This window comes from Lissotriton vulgaris, chromosome 2_1 (assembly GCF_964263255.1).
Source record: "Lissotriton vulgaris chromosome 2_1, aLisVul1.2, whole genome shotgun sequence".
In the NCBI taxonomy this organism is placed as follows: Eukaryota; Metazoa; Chordata; class Amphibia; order Caudata; family Salamandridae; genus Lissotriton; species Lissotriton vulgaris.
This window is the reverse complement of record NC_141687.1, coordinates 8,903,045-8,921,465: the sequence shown is the minus strand read 5'-3', so window position 1 is coordinate 8,921,465 and position 18,421 is coordinate 8,903,045. Positions and strand designations below refer to the sequence as shown.

General features: G+C 41.2%; 1 protein-coding gene across 1 annotated transcript in view; it reads right to left on the bottom strand.

Annotated features, from left to right (window-relative positions):
• LOC147729450 (scavenger receptor cysteine-rich type 1 protein M130-like) overlaps positions 1–18,053 on the bottom strand; it is a 541,776-nt gene extending 523,723 nt beyond the window's left edge. Inside the window, exon 1 of the mRNA XM_086953997.1 lies at positions 17,444–18,053. Coding sequence (XP_086810123.1) covers positions 17,444–18,053 — 610 coding nt within the window. The remainder of the gene's footprint in view (positions 1–17,443) is intronic.
• Positions 18,054–18,421: the final 368 nt, after the last annotated feature.

The window sequence follows — 18,421 nt, the reverse complement described above, 5'->3', positions numbered from 1 at the left end:
TGGGAAAAAAAAAATGTTCGAAAGCAATGAAAAGCGTTATTTTTAGGTCATATAACCAAGCCTTTCATCATTAGAATAACAAAAGTAAAATGAACCAATGAAAAGTTTTATTAACAAGTCACATGACCTGTTATGCTTACGTTACGCGCTGCGCGCCGCGCTCTGGATCGTTTCCGGGAAGCTGCGCCTTGCGCACCGGAGCACTTCCGGGTGCGCTAACGCGGCGCGTCATATGACGCATTACGCGACAACGCAGGTCCAGAATATAGTCAAAATTTCTCCACCAACCAGCGGTCGGAATACAACCCCTTTCAGCAGTCCAAAACGTTCTGTTAAATGACAAGAGAAGGGACATGCATCACGTTGGTGCTCCACCGGAACTGATTGAATTGGTAGTCTACAGTGTTTCTGGATGTTTCAGTTTGAAGCTGGCATCAGCATGAGAGCACCCAATTCTAAAACAGTAAATGCTTGGATAACAATCAATCAAATGTAGAGGGAAGCAGGCACGACGGGTTACAATGGGGGCAAAGGCTTACGTTACCTACCCTTCACTATCTGCAAAGAGAGACTACTCCTAAAAGAAAAGAGGAGGGGGGGGCAGCGTTCAAAGCACATCGGCGTGCATAAATACGAAAATGTTTTTACCTACCACGTACTTGACATTTTACAGCTTTTGATATTTGCTATTAAAAAACCATTGAAATTCACTGAAAAAACCATAGGTTATAGACCATATATAGTTAGGAATTAGCATTTACAAAACCTTAATTTACTCGCACAAAACCATAGAAATTCGCATATATAGTTAGTTGCAATAACTATATATCGCGCACCCGCAATCCACTGCTGATGATGTCACATATTACATCATTCATGACATGGTCAGTGACATCACTGATGATATCACTGATGACATCATCCAGTGTTTGTATGTTTCTGTAAAGTTAAAATATGTCTTACATATTGAAGAATGAGTGGATGTATAAGTGTCTGGATGAAGGATTTAGTAGGTGCATGACTGACTGTATGAGAGAGTGATTAAATGTGTTTCACTGAGTGCATGGGTTAGTGACTAAACTGTCTTAATTTGTGCATCATTATGTCTGTTGTTCTGTAAACTGCTGCATGTGTTAATCAGTAGCTATATGAATAACTATATGGGTTATTGATTGGTTGCTCAAGTATTTGTATGGGAGACTGGCGGCTAAAACCTGGAACTCACTTCCCATTCACCTTTGCCTCACTCAGAACCACCTAGCATTCAGAAAGCTACTTAAAACCTGGATATTCGACAAATAACTCCCCACCCTTCCTCAAGCGCCTTGAGACCCTCTGGGTATGTAGCGCGCTATATAAATTACCGACTTGACTTGACTTGAGTATGTGTGTGGGTGGCTGGGAGGTGTATGACTCTGTGCATAGATGTGTGAGCAGTTGATTCACTAGATGTATGGGTTCAAACGTGCATGTGGAAACAGCTGTATGGGCAGTTGACTGTGTGCATGAGTGTATTGGTGAGTGAATGGATATCTCAGTGCTACATGTCAAAGTAAGTACATATGTAAAACACAGTACATGTGAGAGTTGACATATATAAATAACTGAGCATAAGAGCCAGTGAATGTGAGAGTGGCTTTATGAATCATTGTGAACTTGTATCAGAGATTGTATAAGAGAGTAAATATGTGTTAGAATATGTTTGAATTAGTAAGGTGTGTATAACTGTATAGTTGAGGAAATGGAGGAGTGATTGATTCTTTTCATGACTGACTACATGTGTGAGTAACTCCATGGATGAGTGACAATCTGTGAGTGTCTGTTTACACTGATTGTATCTAAGGTTATATTAGAGTCTGAAGAGGTTCATCGTATTATCACATGAATGATATTATCAGTGATGTGATCAGTATTGTCAAATGAGATGTCATCAGTGATGTCATCAGTGATGTCATCAGTGATGTCACAGACCATGTCATGAATGATGTAATATGCTACATCATCAGCAGTGGATTGCGGGTGCACGATATATAGTTATTGCAACTAACTATATATGCGAATTTCTATGGTTTTGTGCGAGTAAATTAAGGTTTTGTAAATGCTAATTCCTGACTATGTAAGGTCTATAACCTATGGTTTTTTCAGTGAATATATATATATATATATACAGTCGCCAGTAGGTAGTTATAGTTAGGATTTTTTTCAATGCAAAATCTCAAAATTCTATTTGGAATAACTTTGGCGCCGGTTGTCGAATCTGCCTGAAAATTTACTCAAATTTGCCTCGTCAAGCTCCGGTCCTTCCCTAAAAGTTTGGGGGGATTCGTCAAGCGGGGGCCAAGATAAAAGGGGGGTCCCAAAACGTGTTTTCCCCATGTTAATTTCCATAGGGCGGTCAAACTCACTTTTAGCCCGAACAGCTGAATGGATTTCCACCAAACTTGGCAAAATTGTAGGAACTGGTAGCCGGATGTGCCTTTGCTATGTCTCAAGATATGTGCTCCAGTGGATTTTGAGTAATTTAGGTTAAAATATATATATATATCTATAGGCGCGCCCCGGTACGCGCACCGGGGAGCGCACCGGGCGTGCAACGCGACTTGCGCACGGAAAGCTGATTGGTTCACGGGTGTCTGTAAACATTCAAAACAGTTCGGAGCGCCCGCCATCTTGTGTCTCGGTAGGATCGAGACACAAGAGGTGGCAAAGAAAAAAAGGGGGAAATGACCATAAGGGGGCAGGGTAGACCCCCCCTGACCCTCTAGGTTTGATGTGGGGGCTATAAAAGGGCACCGCAGGGCAAAAAAAAATCATTTTATTTTCGATTTTCGTGGAGGGAGCGCCCGGTACGCGCACCCGGGAGTGCACCAGGGAGCGTACCATGGGGAAAAAAGAATGACAGACTTTTCAAAAATTGTATGTTACAGAAGTTATTGTGGTATATGGAATTCATACCATAGTCTGTCAGGAAAGCAGAAACAACATGGAGGCAGGAGATGATAAAGAGATGTTCAATACACATTGGAGATAATATAGTGGGAGAAAGGAAGTAACTATGAGCAAACTTACTATGTAACACAAAAAATTTGCACAGTATACTATAAGTCTCACTTTATATTATAAACATTTTGGAACTACTTGATGAATTACATATACAAATGAATAATGTTTTGAACAATTTTTGATTATTAAATATAAATTTATTCTTCTGATTCTTTTTCATAATTTCATAAAACTTCTAACAATATATTGTCTGGAATGTCCTCATTTTCATTCAGTGATTCTATTGATTCCACACACTGAACTAATTCATGGTCCAGAGACTCATCCATAAAATCAAAGTTATCATTCTCAGCAATTTTTTCTTCAGGGTTGTTGTCCAAAACAATTTCAAAAGAAATATTCTGTTCTCCTTCCATTTTGTTGCTGTAAATTGCATAAAAAATAAATATATCAGTAGAGATAGGGCACTGTTGGGTTTAAGTTCAGACAGGTAGTTTTGATTTTTTAACAGTGAAGTTATCTTTGGGCAGTGTATGGTATCAGGCTGGAATTAGAAATATAAAAAAGTGTATGTGATAAAGCCTAAGTAAATGTATAATTATACAAGAGAAGCCTAACTCAATCCATAACTATAACAGAGAAGCCTATCTCAATCTATAACTATTACAGAGGGATAGTATATAACTATCAGAATATTTTTTCTCAAATTAACTTAAAGTGCACAACATACTTCACTTTCCAAAATAACAACTTACCTTTGAGAAAGCAGTTGAAGTTCTCAGTGTAATTCTTTTTCAAATAAACTTCAGGAAGTAGTAGTCAAAATGGCTGTGTTTCCCTCTCTTTCTTTATATATATTCATGTACATAACCAATCAAATGTCAGGAAATAATCGTAGAAAATGAAAGTAACTTTTTAATTGGTTGTAAATTCTAACACTTCATATGTGTTTTTGTCATGTAATTTACCTCAGGATATTTAGACAGGCCTACAGCCTAAATGTCTCAATGGAATTCCACCAAATTTGGGTAAATGGTAGGGACTGCTATGTAGTAGGGCCTATTCTATATTTTGTGAATGTGTCTCCAGTGGTTTTTCTGTAAATTACTTTCCCACCTTTTTTTAGGGAGCGCTTACCGGTGCGCGCTCCGGTAAATGCACCGGCAGCGTTACAGGAGTCCTCCATTATGTGTTTCGGTACAATCGAGACACAGGATGGAGGACAAACAACGTTGGGAATGGGTAGAAGGGGGCACAGTAGACAGCCCCTGACCCCCTAGGTTTTATGAGGGGGGCTTAGGAGGCTCATATAGGCCAAAAAAATATTATTATTTTTTTAATTTCACAGGGGGAGCGCCCGGTAAGCGCACCGGGAAGCGTACCGGGAAGCGTACTTTGGTGAAAAATAGTGAAAAAAGTTAGAAAAAGAAAATCATTATGAGTGATCAGAGGTAGGGTAGCCCTGAAAAGAGCTTTTGGGTTCTGTGGCTGATTTAAGTACCTACATGTAGGTTCCAATGCACAGTCTTAAATTCAGGAGGAATATTCTATTCCCCTCATCTGAGAAGTGCACACCATCTCCTCTGTAGATGTCTTGCATGTTGTAACGCAAGTTATTGTTGTATATTGAACCCATTCCATAGTCTCTCATGTAAGCAGAAACAGATGTATTCACATGTTTCTGTGCTTTCTCAAATTGTGGACAAAATTGGTTGGACCAGTTCCATTTCTGCCTTTGGCATATATTAGAATATACCAAGGCAGTTTGTGGAAAAAGTGTCATCAATTGATCAAAGGTGTCCTTTAAAAGCATTTCCAGACCAACCCCAGTCATAGTGCCCAAGTCATTTCCACCACAGTGCACTATTAAGAGGTCAGGGTTTGGCAGATGTAAAAAGGTTTTAACCAATGGTATCAATTGGTGACATTTTAATCCTCTGTGGCCAATCCATTTGATTTCCACATTTGATAAATCAAGGTTGTGAAAATGTGTGCTAGCTGCATACCTTTGAGCCCAGTGGATGTAGCTATGTCCAATAATCCACACAGAATACATGTTGAGAGAAGGTTCTGGTGCAGTCAGATAAAGTGTGGGAATGAAACGGCAGTTGGAACAGTAGGAGTTTACAAAAAAATAATTGTGGAGTTTCTCTGCTCTTGCAATGATTGGAGGATTCAGATAGTTGAAAACTGAAAGTTAGGGTGCATGGTTGTGTTGTGTGAAAGAAGCAATTTGAATGGTTAAGAAAAAGTTACTAAAAGCAAAAATGCCCTGGATAAGCTGGTGTATTGAGAGGTCAAACATCCTTGCTGACTTAATTTGCAACATTGTAGAATACACTTTTGAACCTAAGAGTTCAGTTAGGAGGGAGTTGCTATGGTAACAGATAGAAAGGTCTGAGAGGGGGAAGGGTGTTGGTTTTAAAAAAGTGAGGGAAGAGTTTTGATTGGTTGAAATAAGGCATATGTGTGTAGAATTAGAGGTTTTCTCTGCCAGTCTTGTTTTCAGTGTATTGAGTGCACACCTTTTGCTCTGCTAAAGAAAAATTGGTGTGTGTGTCTGACACTGTTCTTAATCTCCCAAAGCATTTGTAAAGGTAAGTAATGATTCATTTAATTTAGATAGAGACTTGTTTGCTCTATGGAGAAGATTTGGAAGCAGAAAGTGAAGTTTCAGTTGTAAAATTGAATGCTTGTACATAGGACTTGTGCTGTGCTTGTAGAAAGTTATTTAAAAAACGATTTTGGGGTATAAGAATGGCTTTTATTTTTTTGAGAAGCAATTAATAGTGTCTGCCTCTGTAAAGAAATATATTTGAATGTTTTAGAATTATGTCACCTGCGTTACCTCAAATTAGGAAGCAGATTGAGATTTTTTCTTGTTGGTTTGTGGCATGTTTTTTGGAAATGCTTGATATTAAAATATGCAAGATAGAGGAATCGTCTTTTGTGAAACAGTGAGGTTTCAGTAGTGAAATGAAATGCTTGTACATAGGACCTGCGCTGTGTTTGTAAAATGTTATTCAAAATACGATTTGGGGGCAAATCAATGGTATTTACATTTGGGTCTTATTTATGATTGCGTTGTGGCGCTCGAGTGTCACTTTTAACATGGGCCCCATGCGCGCCAAAGGTGCGCCAAAGGTAAGCCTGTCCACGCCTGGACCGTGCCCAGCGCCCGACCCCCTGGTCCTCGCAAATCCCTTTCCACCCGCATATCATATGACGTAGCTACCCTCTTTGCCCTTAACCCCGGCCGCACACCACAATGCTACGAAGCTGTCCCAGGACTCACCCACGGACCCTTCACCTGCCACTCCTGCAAGTGTGCCTGCATCAGGACCCACACCAAATCCACTAACTCCAAACACAGCTCCGACTCTAAACACCTGAAGTGCATCCTGCTTAACACCCGCTCAGTCCACAGACACGCCACTGAACTCTGGGACCTACTCGAAACTGCATCGCCGGACGTCGCCTTCCTTACAGAAACCTGGATGAACGCCTCATCAGCGCCCAACATCGCCGTAGCCATCCCGGACGCTTACAAGATCATCCGAAAAGACCGCACCTACCAAACAGGAGGAGGCATCGCCATCGTCCATAAGAACACCATTCGTATCGCAACCAGCTCAGACGACACCCTCGCTACAGCCGAACACCTTCACTTTCAAATCCACACCGACCCCAGGACCACACTTAGAGGCACCCTCATCTACAGACCACCTGGAACCCGCACACAATTCAACGAAGACATAACTGACTTCATCAGCCCACATGCCCTCACCTCCGAGAACTACATTCTACTGGGAGACCTCAACTTCCACCTGGAAAAGAAAAACGACAGCAACACCACCACCCTTCTGGACAACATGAGCAATCTCGGACTCAAACAACTTGTTAACACCCCCACCCACCTTGCCGGACACACGCACGACCCTATCTTCACCTCCAGCAAACACATCTCCTTTGATCACACCACAGCTCTCCATTGGACAGACCACAGCTGCGTTCACTTCAGCTACAAAAAGACCAAGACCCACAACCCCCCAACCTATTCCTCGAAGAAACTGGTACAAAATCACCACCGACCAACTCTTCACATCACTTAACCAAAACCCTCCCGCCATATCATCGGACCCAAACCAAGCTGCTACCAAACTCACACAATGGATCACCCACAGCGCTGACGACTTAGCACCCTTGAAAAACCACCAAATCAAACAAGGTAGCAAAAAGGCACCCTGGTTCAACGATGACCTTAAGAAATTCAAGAAGTTATGTCGTACCCTCGAGAAAACCTGGAGAAAAAACCCAACCACTGACAACCTGATCACCTTCAAGGACGCCACCCGCAAGCACCACCAATTGATCCGTTCCACCAAGAAATCAGCATTCAAGGATCGACTCGACAACAACGCCCACAACAGCAAGGAACTATTCAACATCGTCAAAGAATTTACCAACCCCACCGCCGGCACCAACAACATTACTCCCTCCCAATTCCTTTGCGACTCTTTATCCTCTTTCTTCCACAACAAAATCGCAGAAATACATAACAGCTTTGAAAACCAGTCCAAAGACCAGTCCACTCCACCCACCTCCGAACCAAAACAGCACTCTCACAACCTTTGCGCCTGGAACACAATCACTACTGAAGACACCATCCGCCTGATGAACTCTATCCACTCAGGCTCACCAACCGACCCATGTCCCCACCACATCTTCAACAAAGCAGACTCCATCATCGCACCCCATCTCCGCAATGTCATCAACTGTTCCTTCAACTCCGCTACTTTCCCGGAAAGATGGAAACACGCCGAACTCAGTGCCCTTCTGAAGAAACCCACAGAAGACCCCTCTGAACTTAAGAACTACCGCCCCATCTCACTCCTCCCATTCAATGCCAAAGTCATTGAGAAAGCCGTCAATAGTCAACTCGCCGCCTTCCTTGAATCCAACAACTCCCTCGACCCCTCACAGTCCGACTTCGGAGCCAAACACAGCACCGAAACCGCCCTCATCGCAGCTACAGATGACATCCTAACGCTACTGGACAACGGAGAAACAGTTGCCCTCCTCCTACTTGATCTCTCCGCCGCCTTCGACACAGTATGTCATAGCACCCTCATACAACGCCTCAGCAACTTTGGAATACAAGGAAAAGCACTGGACTGGATCATCTCATTCCTCACCGGAAGAACACAAAGAGTCCGCCTCCCCCCTTTTAAATCAGTGGCCACCGAAGTCATTTGATGAGTACCTCAAGGATCATCACTCAGTCCCACCCTCTTCAACGTTTACATGAGTCCCCTTGCTTCCATCGCGCGCCAACACAACCTCAACATCATCTCCTAAACAGATGACACTCAGCTGATCCTCTCCCTCACCGAAGACCCAAACACCGCCAAAACCAATCTACATGAAGGAATGAAAGAAGTAGCCAAATGGATGAAGAACAGCCGTCTAAAACTAAACTCGGACAAAACGGAAATCCTCATCTTAGGATCATCCCCCTCTGCCTGGGACAACTCATGGTGGCCACCGGCCCTGGGTACAGCACCCATACCTATAGATCACGCACGTAACCTGGGTTTTATACTAGACTCCTCCCTCTCGATGACCAGACAAGTGAACGCCGTCTCATTTTCTTGCTTCGACATCCTACACATGCTCAAAAAAATCTTCTGTTGGATCCTCACCGAAACAAGAAAGACAATCACCCACGCACTGGTCACTAGCCGACTGGATTACGGAAATACTCTTTACGCCGGAACCACAGCCAAACTACAGAAAAAACTCCAACGCATCCAACACGCATCAGCCAGACTCATACTGGACATCCCCCGTCAAGCTCACATTTCCGATCACCTGAAAGACCTCCACTGGCTCCCCGTCAACAAGAGAATAACGTTCCGTCTCCTCACCCATGCACACAAGGCCCTCTACGACCTAGGACCTGAATGCCTCAACACAAAACTGTCCTTATACACACCCACCCGTCAACTACGATCATCCAATCAAGCCCTCGCTGCAATTCCGCGCATTCATAGATCCACCAAGGGAGGAAGATCCTTCTCCTACTTAGCGGCCAAAACCTGGAATTCTCACCCCACTCACTTCTGCCTTACACAGAACCACCTCTCCTTCAGAAAGCAGCTAAAAACCTGGCTATTCGATAAGTAATGAACCCACCCTCCCTTAAGCGCATTGAGACCCTCTGGGTGAGTAGTGCGCTATACAAATTCTTGAACTTGAACTTGAACTTGAAAAAGTGATGCACCGGTGGTGGAAGGCCTTCATAAATAAGGTCCTGAGTTTCTTTGCTGTTGATTTCTGTCTTGCTTTTTGATAATTCATGCTATGAACATTTGCAAGATAGAGGATTTGTATTTTGTGAAACAGTGAGGTTTCAGTAGTAAAATTGAATGCTTGTACATTGGTCCTGCGCTGTGTTTTTTAAATGTTATTCCAAAAACGATTTTGGTGGCCAATTAATGGTATTTACATTTGGGCCTTATTTATGATTGCCTTGTGGCACCGGTGCGTCACTTTAACATGGAAAAAAAGTGAAGCATCGGTGGCGGAAGGCCTTTATAAATAAGGCCCTGAGTTTCTTTGCTGTTGGTTTCTGTCTTGCTTTTTGATAATGCTGCTATGAACATTTGTAAGATAGGGGATTTGTATTTTGTGAAACAGTGAGTTTTCAGTAGTGAAATTGAATGCTTGTACATAGGTCCTGCGCTGTGTTTCTAAAATGTTATTCAAAAAACGATTTGGGGGGCAAATCAATGGTATTTACATTTATGATTGCCTTGTGGCGCCGGTGCGTCACTTTTAACATGGGACAAAGTGACGCATCGGTGGCACAAGGCTCCATAAATAAGGCCCTGAGTTTCTTTGCTGTTGGTTTGTGTCTTGCTTTTTGATAATGCTTGCTATGAACATTTGTAAGATAGGGGATTTGTAATTTGTGAAACAGTGAGGTTTCAGTAGTGAAATTGAATGCTTGTACATTGGTCCTGCGCTGTGTTTTTTAAATGTTATTCCAAAAACGATTTTGGGGGCAAATCAATGGTATTTACATTTGGGCCTTATTTATGACTGCCTGGTGGCGCCAGTGCGTCACTTTTAACATGGGAAAGAAGTGACGCACCGGTGGCGCAAGGCCTTCATAAATAAGGCCCTGAGTTTCTTTGCTGTTGGTTTGTGTCTTGCTTTTTGATAATGCTTGCTATGAACATTTGTAAGATAGGGGATTTGTAATTTGTGAAACAGTGAGGTTTCAGTAGTGAAATTGAATGCTTGTACATTGGTCCTGCGCTGTGTTTTTTAAATGTTATTCCAAAAACGATTTTGGTGGCCAATTAATGGTATTTACATTTGGGCCTTATTTATGATTGCCTTGTGGCGCCGGTGCGTCACTTTTAACATGGGAAAAAAGGGAAGCACCGGTGGCGGAAGGCCTTTATAAATAAGGCCCTGAGTTTGTTGGTTTCTGTCTTGCTTTTCGATAATGCTTGCTATGAACATTTGCAAGATAGGGGATTTGTATTTTGTGAAATAGTGAGGTTTCAGTAGTGAAATTGAATGCTTGTACATAGGACCTGCGCTGTGTTTCTAAAATGTTATTCAAAAAACGATTTTGGGAGCAAATCAATGGTATTTACATTTGGTTCTTATTTATGATTGCCTTGTGACGCCGGTGCGTCACTTTTAACATGGGAAAAAAGTGACGCACTGGTGGCGCAAGGCCTTCATAAAAAAGGCCCTGAGTTTCTTTGCTGTTGGTTTATGTCTTGCTTTTTGATAATGCTTGCTATGAACATTTGTAAGATATGGGGATTTGTATTTTGTGAAATAGTGAGGTTTCAGTAGTGAAATTGAATGCTTGTACATAGGACCTGCGCTGTGTTTCTAAAATGTTATTCAAAAAACGATTTTGGGAGCAAATGAATGGTATTTACATTTGGGTCTTATTTATGATTCTCTATTACAAAAGTGGCCTGCTCCTAAGTTGCTCAGAGGCTGAACAAGTTTAAGAAATTTATGTGATAGAGCAAAACTTTAGCTTCTATCCATAGGGCTACACTCCGTTGTGATATTCAATCTGGCAATGTTGCCAGTAGCCGGGTAGGCTCATCTCGACAGGCCACCTGGTAAATTGACACAGCTGAGATTTGTCAGATGTAAGTGAGTACTGGGCTGAGTGTTACTCGCTGAAACTTTTAATATGTGTGTGTCTGTCTGTTGTGTCGCACCATGAACTACAGGTACAATAAGGGAAGACGTGTGAAAGGTGCATGCAAAACGCTGACCCATCAACTAAACCCTGAAGAAATCACTAAAAGTAAAGTGATGAAACATGTCGGTTGACTTTTAATCAGAGTGAACTAGCAACACAGAATAAAATTGTGAGTTGCCAGCTAGTTTGCACTCTTTTTAGCGTGGTATTTTGTTGTTTTTTCACGTAATGGGGCACAATAATATCACATTGGGTTTCTAGCACTCACAACACCACAGGGTTGTTGGACCTATATGCACTTTCTTTATGTTGGTTTTTCTCCCATTTTTCTTTAAAAGGTTGACAGTAGTCGATGATGAGAAGTGAGGAATCAGGCGAGTACCAGTCTGATACAATCCTCCCCTTGGTGTTGCTTCCGTGAGACACTGTCAACCTCCCCTCCCCTTTTTTTACATACATGGAAGGGAGGGCATACCTGTAGCATAGTGGTGACACTGACATACACACACACAAACTGGCAACATTGCCAGATTGAATATCACAACGGAGTGTAGCCCTATGGATAGAAGCTAAAGTTTTGCTCTATCACATAAATTTCTTAAACTTGTTCAGCCTCTGAGCAACTTAGGAGCAGGCCACTTTTGTAATAGAGACTTTTGAGTGGGGGGCGGCCTGTCTCTGTTTCCCCCTTGGCTCCTGTTTTTGTAAGAGTCTTATTTATGATTGCCTTGTGGCACCGGTGCGTCACTTTTAACATGGGAAAAAAGTGACGCACCGGTGGTGCAAGGCCTTCATAAATAAGTCCCTGAGTTTCTTTGCTGTTGGTTTGTGTCTTGCTTTTTGATAATGCTTGTTATGAACATTTGCAAGATAGGGGATTTGTATTTTATGAAATAGTGAGGTTTCAGTAGTGAAATTTAATGCTTGTACATAGGTCCTGCGCTGTGTTTCTAAAATGTTATTCAAAAAACGATTTTGGTGGCAAATCAATGGTATTTACATTTGGGCCTTATTTATGATTCCCTTGTGGCGCCGGTTCGTCACTTTTAACATGGGAAAAAAGTGACGCACCAGTGGCGCAAGGCCTTCATAAATAAGGCCCTGATTTTCTTTGCTGTTGGTTTGTGTCTTGCTTTTTGATAATGCTTGCTATGAACATTTGCAAGATAGGGGATTTGTATTTTGTGAAACAGTGAGGTTTCAGTAGTGAAATTTAATGCTTGTACATAGGTCCTGTGCTTTGTTTCTTAAATGTTATTCCAAAAACGATTTTGGTGGCAAATCAATGGTATTTACATTTGGACCTTATTTATGATTGCCTTGTGGCGCCGGTGCATCACTTTTAACAAGGGAAAAAAGTGACGCACCAGTGGTGCAAGGCCTTCATAAATAAGGCCCTGAGTTTCTTTGCTGTTGGTTTGTGTCTTGCTTTTTGATAATGCTTGCTATGAACATTTGCAAGATAGGGGATTTGTATTTTGTAAAACAGTGAGGTTTCAGTAGTGAAATTGAATGCTTGTACATAGGTCCTGTGCTGTGTTTCTAAAAAGATAATTTCTCTAAGCAGCAAAATGTTTTAACTAAGCATTATCCAAAAATGTGAGTAATCTGAGGAAACATAGATGACATGATTGTGAAATGTGTTAATATATTTCTTGAATCATGCAGATACTATCTAATCAACCTTTTTCTTTGTAATATTCTAGCCTAGAGTTACTCTCTATTACACCTTCTGTCTGTTTTATACCGTCTCTCTTTCTGTTTCTGACTTTTTTTCTCTCTTCCTGTTACACCCTCTGTCTCTCCTTTTTCTTGTAACATCCTGTCTCTGATATACTTCCTCTTACGCCCTCTCTGAAACTTACTTTCTGTCTCTTCCTTTACAGGCTTTCTCTGTTTTAGTCTCTTTTACAACCTTTTTCTGATTTACTCCCTTTTGTTGACTTACTCCCTTTCCCTATTACATCCTTTTTCTGTCTTTCAACATATTATACACTTTCTTTGTCTTAGTCCTTTTGTATGTTTTACTCCCTTTACCTGTTTCTTTGTATGAGTCTCTCTGTGTTTTTGTGTTACTCCCTCTAGCTGTGTTTCTTTGTTTTACTCCTAGTTATATAGTTGCTGTGGTATAAACTTAGATATGTTGCAAATTAGTGTTTATATCGTTTGCTTATTGTGATTGCTTTGTTGTTTGCTAATAGTGGTCTATATTGTGTTAATTTTTCTTTACCACAGATTGAAATCAACATTTAAAAAGTAAGCAAAAATGCCATTAAGGCACAGGAGAAGAAAAAATACCATACGGAAAATAACAAAATTAGCATCAGAAGTAAAATAATCCTCTACAACAAGTACTTCAAAAAACGCCCAACAAGGTCCTGGTAAGACAACTAAGTCTTTTTTTCGCAACATATGTAAAACAAAAAACAAATGTTAACGGTAATGTGAAGATCCAGAAGGATAGAGCAAATTTAAAAAGGAAGGAGAGGCCCTCAAAAAATGTCTCTATTGGAGCAGGAGAGAAGAATATGGATAGCAATAGAAGGTTAAATCAATTTAGGGACATTCGTAGACGAATGTTTCACAATAGGGTAGTTTTAGATTTGCTAAAAAATGAAAAGAAAGGTAAACAGAGAGCTGCTTTTTACAAGAAAAAGAAAAGTGTAGAGAAGATTGTTGATCAGGCTTTTGAAGTTAAGAAAAAATTATTTATTTGAGTAATTAATAGAATTAGGATACTAAATAAGGCAATTGATGTTTTCAAATCGAACAGTAGATGGAAAAGAATAATTAATCGGACTAATTTTTGTGAAGTATTTTCTGGAGAATGGATACATAGTTCAAGTTCTGAGTCATTTTTTAATGAGGAGAGTTACTTTCAGGAAAATGATTTGGTGCATGCAGTTCACACCAGTGGTCGAGCATATGAGGTGAAAGATCGTTGTGTGATTGAAAAAGAGAAACTTGTGTCTTGAGATGCAGAAGAGGTGTTAGCTGATGAAGTTTTAGGGAGACGTACTAGGGGTCCAGTGTACACATGGAAGTGCAGTAGTATTTGTAGTGTGCAACAGGATTCAATCGATTTGCTTCAAAAAAAATTACGTACATATAGTAAGAAAAGTGTAAAACAGAAAGTGAAGATCTTGCAAGAGTTAGATCCATGCAGAGTGAGAGAAAACACAGGTTTGCATGGGCATTCACTGGCTTGTCTTTCTAGAAAATTATGTCAGAGTGTTTTTCATCATTTTAGGATGTTAGCAGTGCATCATAATAAGGTGAGGAAATTAGTGAGAAGGTTGTATTATGCAAAAAGTCCGGCACTTAAGCTTAAAGAGTTAAAAAGTGCTCTTTTGCATAGATCTGAAGTAGATGTGAAGACTATTTTTGAAGAATTTGAGTTTTGTTATTTTGGGAACAAAGAGGACAGTGTAGAAATGGATATAGTAATGGATGGTAATGTGGAAGACAATGTACAGATTTCAAGTACAGAAAAATTTGACGAGGAAATTACCAAGTTTAAGGTGAAATCAAGTGAAAGGCCTAATTTAACTTGTGTGTGTTGTCGACGGACTCATTATAAGATTCAGACTAGGCTAGTTGATTTATATGCAAAATGTGAATTGGAAAATAATAGTGAATGGAAGGATTTTGTAAGTTATTTGTTGGTGGAGAATTCTTTTGATTTGAGTTTTGATCAGCGTATTTGTAATTATTGTTTAAAAAAATTAAATGAAAATAGAATGCCTGCTAAAGCTGCTCATAATAATCTTCAGTTGATAGATATTCCTTCTGAATTGATGGATTTAAATACTTATGAATCAATTTTGATTCAATGTGTCCATCCTTTTCAAGCTATTGTTCGCAAGGAGCCTAAGATAGGGAAATTACCTCCTACAGATTTACAAAGAGGATTAAAGGGAAGAGTTGTTTATTTGCCTCTAGATGTCAAGAAAAATATTGATACAATTGGTGTAGAAAGAGTAGAAGAGGATCCTCTGGTTATTCTAGGTAATGGGGTTCCGACTAAGAGTAAGAAATCTGGCAAGATTTAGTAGGTGTTAGGAAAGTCAAAAAGGCATCGTTGTATTTGGTCAAAAACAATGAGTACTATAAAGATGTAAGTGTTGGAGCAGAGGAAACAGCTACAGAAGAAGACAGTGATTGTTCAGTTGGCCAAATTGAAAAAGTTGATGTGTCTAGAAGTGAAGAAATATATGAACATTATACTGTTCATCCTTTGCATTCCAAAGAAGTAATGGGGAATGCAATTGACTAGTTTCAAATGAAAGCAGCAAAAGGAAGTCCTATTAGTGTATGGGAAGAAAGTTTGGAAGCTCGTTGTTTTCCACAGTTATTTCCAACAGGTCGAGGTGGACGATATGACGATCGACCAGTTCAAATTCCTGCAGCTGAATACCGGACTTTAAGATTATATGCTAAAGATCCAAGGTTTCGCCAATGCATTCCGTATTTGTTTCATCTACTGTATGAAAGTGATTTATCTGGGCATTCTTATGCAGTTAGTCATATACTGAAAAGTGGAGCTCATCTGCAAAATGTTTCGGCGAGGGACTTTATGGAGAAAGTCAATCTGCAAGACAGTATTTTGGAATCCCAGCTAATCAATCTCATGGCATGTCAGCGTGGAACGAACGAGTATTTGTTCCATCTTCATGGGGAATTGAAATGTATGCTAAGAAACTTAGGAACTCCTACATGGTTCCTCACTCTTAGCTGTGCTGAGTATGCATGGGACGACTTACTTCAATTTCTACGAGAGGCAAATGGAAACATACAAAATATAGAATTGAAAACACCTGGAGAACTGTGTTCTTTAGATCCAATGAATGTTTGCAGATATTTTAATCATAGATTTGAAGCTATTTATTTATTTATTTATTTTATGGCATTTATAGAGCGCGTGCAAATACCCGTAGGCGTCTCGGCGCTGGAATGCAATGCTGTCTATCCCTGATCAGAAGAATGGTGGCTGGGTTTACTGGTTGAATAACCACGTCTTCAGTTTTTTCCTGAACTGGAGGAGTGTGGAACTTATTTTAATGTGGTTCGGCAAGGAGTTCCAGATTTTAGGGGCTGCGACAGCAAAGCGGCGATCACCCCATGAGACTGTTCTGCTTCGTTGGACCACAAGTTGGTTCAGCGAGGAGGAACGAAGCGTTCTGGACGGATTATAAGGAATTAGTAGCTTTTTGAGGAAGCGCGGTCCTTGATCCTGCAGGGTCTTATAGACTATACATAGTGCTTTGAATTTGGCCCTATTTTGAATGGTTAGCCAGTGGTAATCTTTCAGGGTGTCTGAGATGGGAGCAAACTTGGGTTTTTTGGATAGCACGCGTGCCGCTGCGTTCTGCACAGTCTGAAGCTTTTTCGTGACTCTGCTTTGTGCATTAAGCAATAGACCGTTGCAGTAATCCAACGATATCAGGACCAAGGAGGTGACTAACGTCTTGGCTGCTGAATCTGGCAAATAAGGGATGATCTTTTTTATTATTTTGAGCTTAAAATGGGCGTTGGCTGCCACCTTGTTTGCATGGGCCATGAAACAGAGCTTGTCATCAAATGTCACTCCTAGGTTTCTGACCTTAGCGGTGGGGGTGGGAGGGACACCCAGAGCCGATGGCCACCAAGCTGCCGACCAGGCTGGCAAAAGGTTGCCAAAGATGACCACCTCAGTTTTATCGGAATTGAGCTTCAGGCAATTTCTTGCCATCCACTCACCGATAGCAGTCATCCCCCTTTGGAATCTTTCTGCCACCTCCTGTCCATCGCCCTTTATGGCCAAGACCAGCTGGGTGTCGTCAGCGTATGAGGTGAGGCTCATCCCGTGTGCTTTTATGACACTTGCAAGGTCCGACACATAGATATTAAATAGTGTCGGACTGAGGGATGAGCCTTGAGGAACCCCACACGGCAGCGACAGATCCGCTGATTGGAAAGGACCCATGGTGACCGCCTGGGTTCTGTTGGCCAGAAAAGAGGCAAGAAGATCCTTGGCAGTAAGCTGAATACCCATCCTTTCGACACGGTCGACCAAGATCTTGTGGTCGACCGTGTCGAAGGCCGCTGAGAGATCGAGAAGGACGAGCAGTGCTGTTCCTCCCTGATCACGGATGACTCTTATGTCATCAGCTGCCTTGATGAGAGCGGTTTCCGTTCCATGGTGTTTACGGAAACCGAACTGTGTATCATCCAGCAGGTTGTAGCTCTCAATAAATTCCGAGAGTTGCTGGTTCATGGCCTTTTCGATGACTTTTGCTAAAAAAGGCAGGCTTGCGATTGGGCGGTAGTTTTTTAGTTCACCTTTGTCTAAACCAGGCTTTTTTAGCAGGGGTTTAATCAGCGTGTTCTTTAATGAGTCAGGGTAAATTCCAGATGTCAGTATGGTGTTACAGACATGTGTGATAATGGGAATGATTGTATCCGGTACGGTTGCAATCACCGAAGTAGGGCAGGGATCCAAAGCTGACCCGGCTTTGATCGATTTTACTATGCCCTTAATTTGATCCGTGGTGAGGGGTTTAAAATTGGTCATGGTGTTTTTCGGTGTAATCATAGAAGACGTGGCAGGACTGCTGACGAGGTCAGAGTTGAAAGCTTGGTAGATGTCATTGACCTTCGTGAAGAAGAACTTGGATAAGGCATCACATAGTGCTTGTGATGGGGGAGGGTTGAGGTCCGGGGTATTTCCAGAAAGGGTTTTAGCAATGTTATATAGCTGTCTGCTGGAATTTTTCGCGGTCTCTATATTGGTAGTGAAATAGTGTTTTTTTGCTGCTACTATCATAGCTTTATAAGAGGCAAGAGCTTGTTTATATTTTTCCTTATTTTCGCTGTCATAGGTTCTTCGCCTTTGCCGTTCTCTGTTCCTAGTTAGTTGTTTTTGGATTTTCAGTTCTATGATGTCTTTTATTACCAACAAAAAAAATCCTCCCCTTGGAGAGGTTTTGGATTTCTTTTGGAGGAAGGAATATCAAGCGAGAGGTGCTCCTCATATACCTATGTTGTTATGGATTAAAGATGCACCCAAATTTGGAACTGATTCGGATGACACAGTGATGAGTTTCATTGAAGAATATTCAACATGTGCTGTTCCGAAAACTACTGAAGAAAACTGTTTAAGGCAACAAGTTTTACGTTTTCAATCTCATCGTT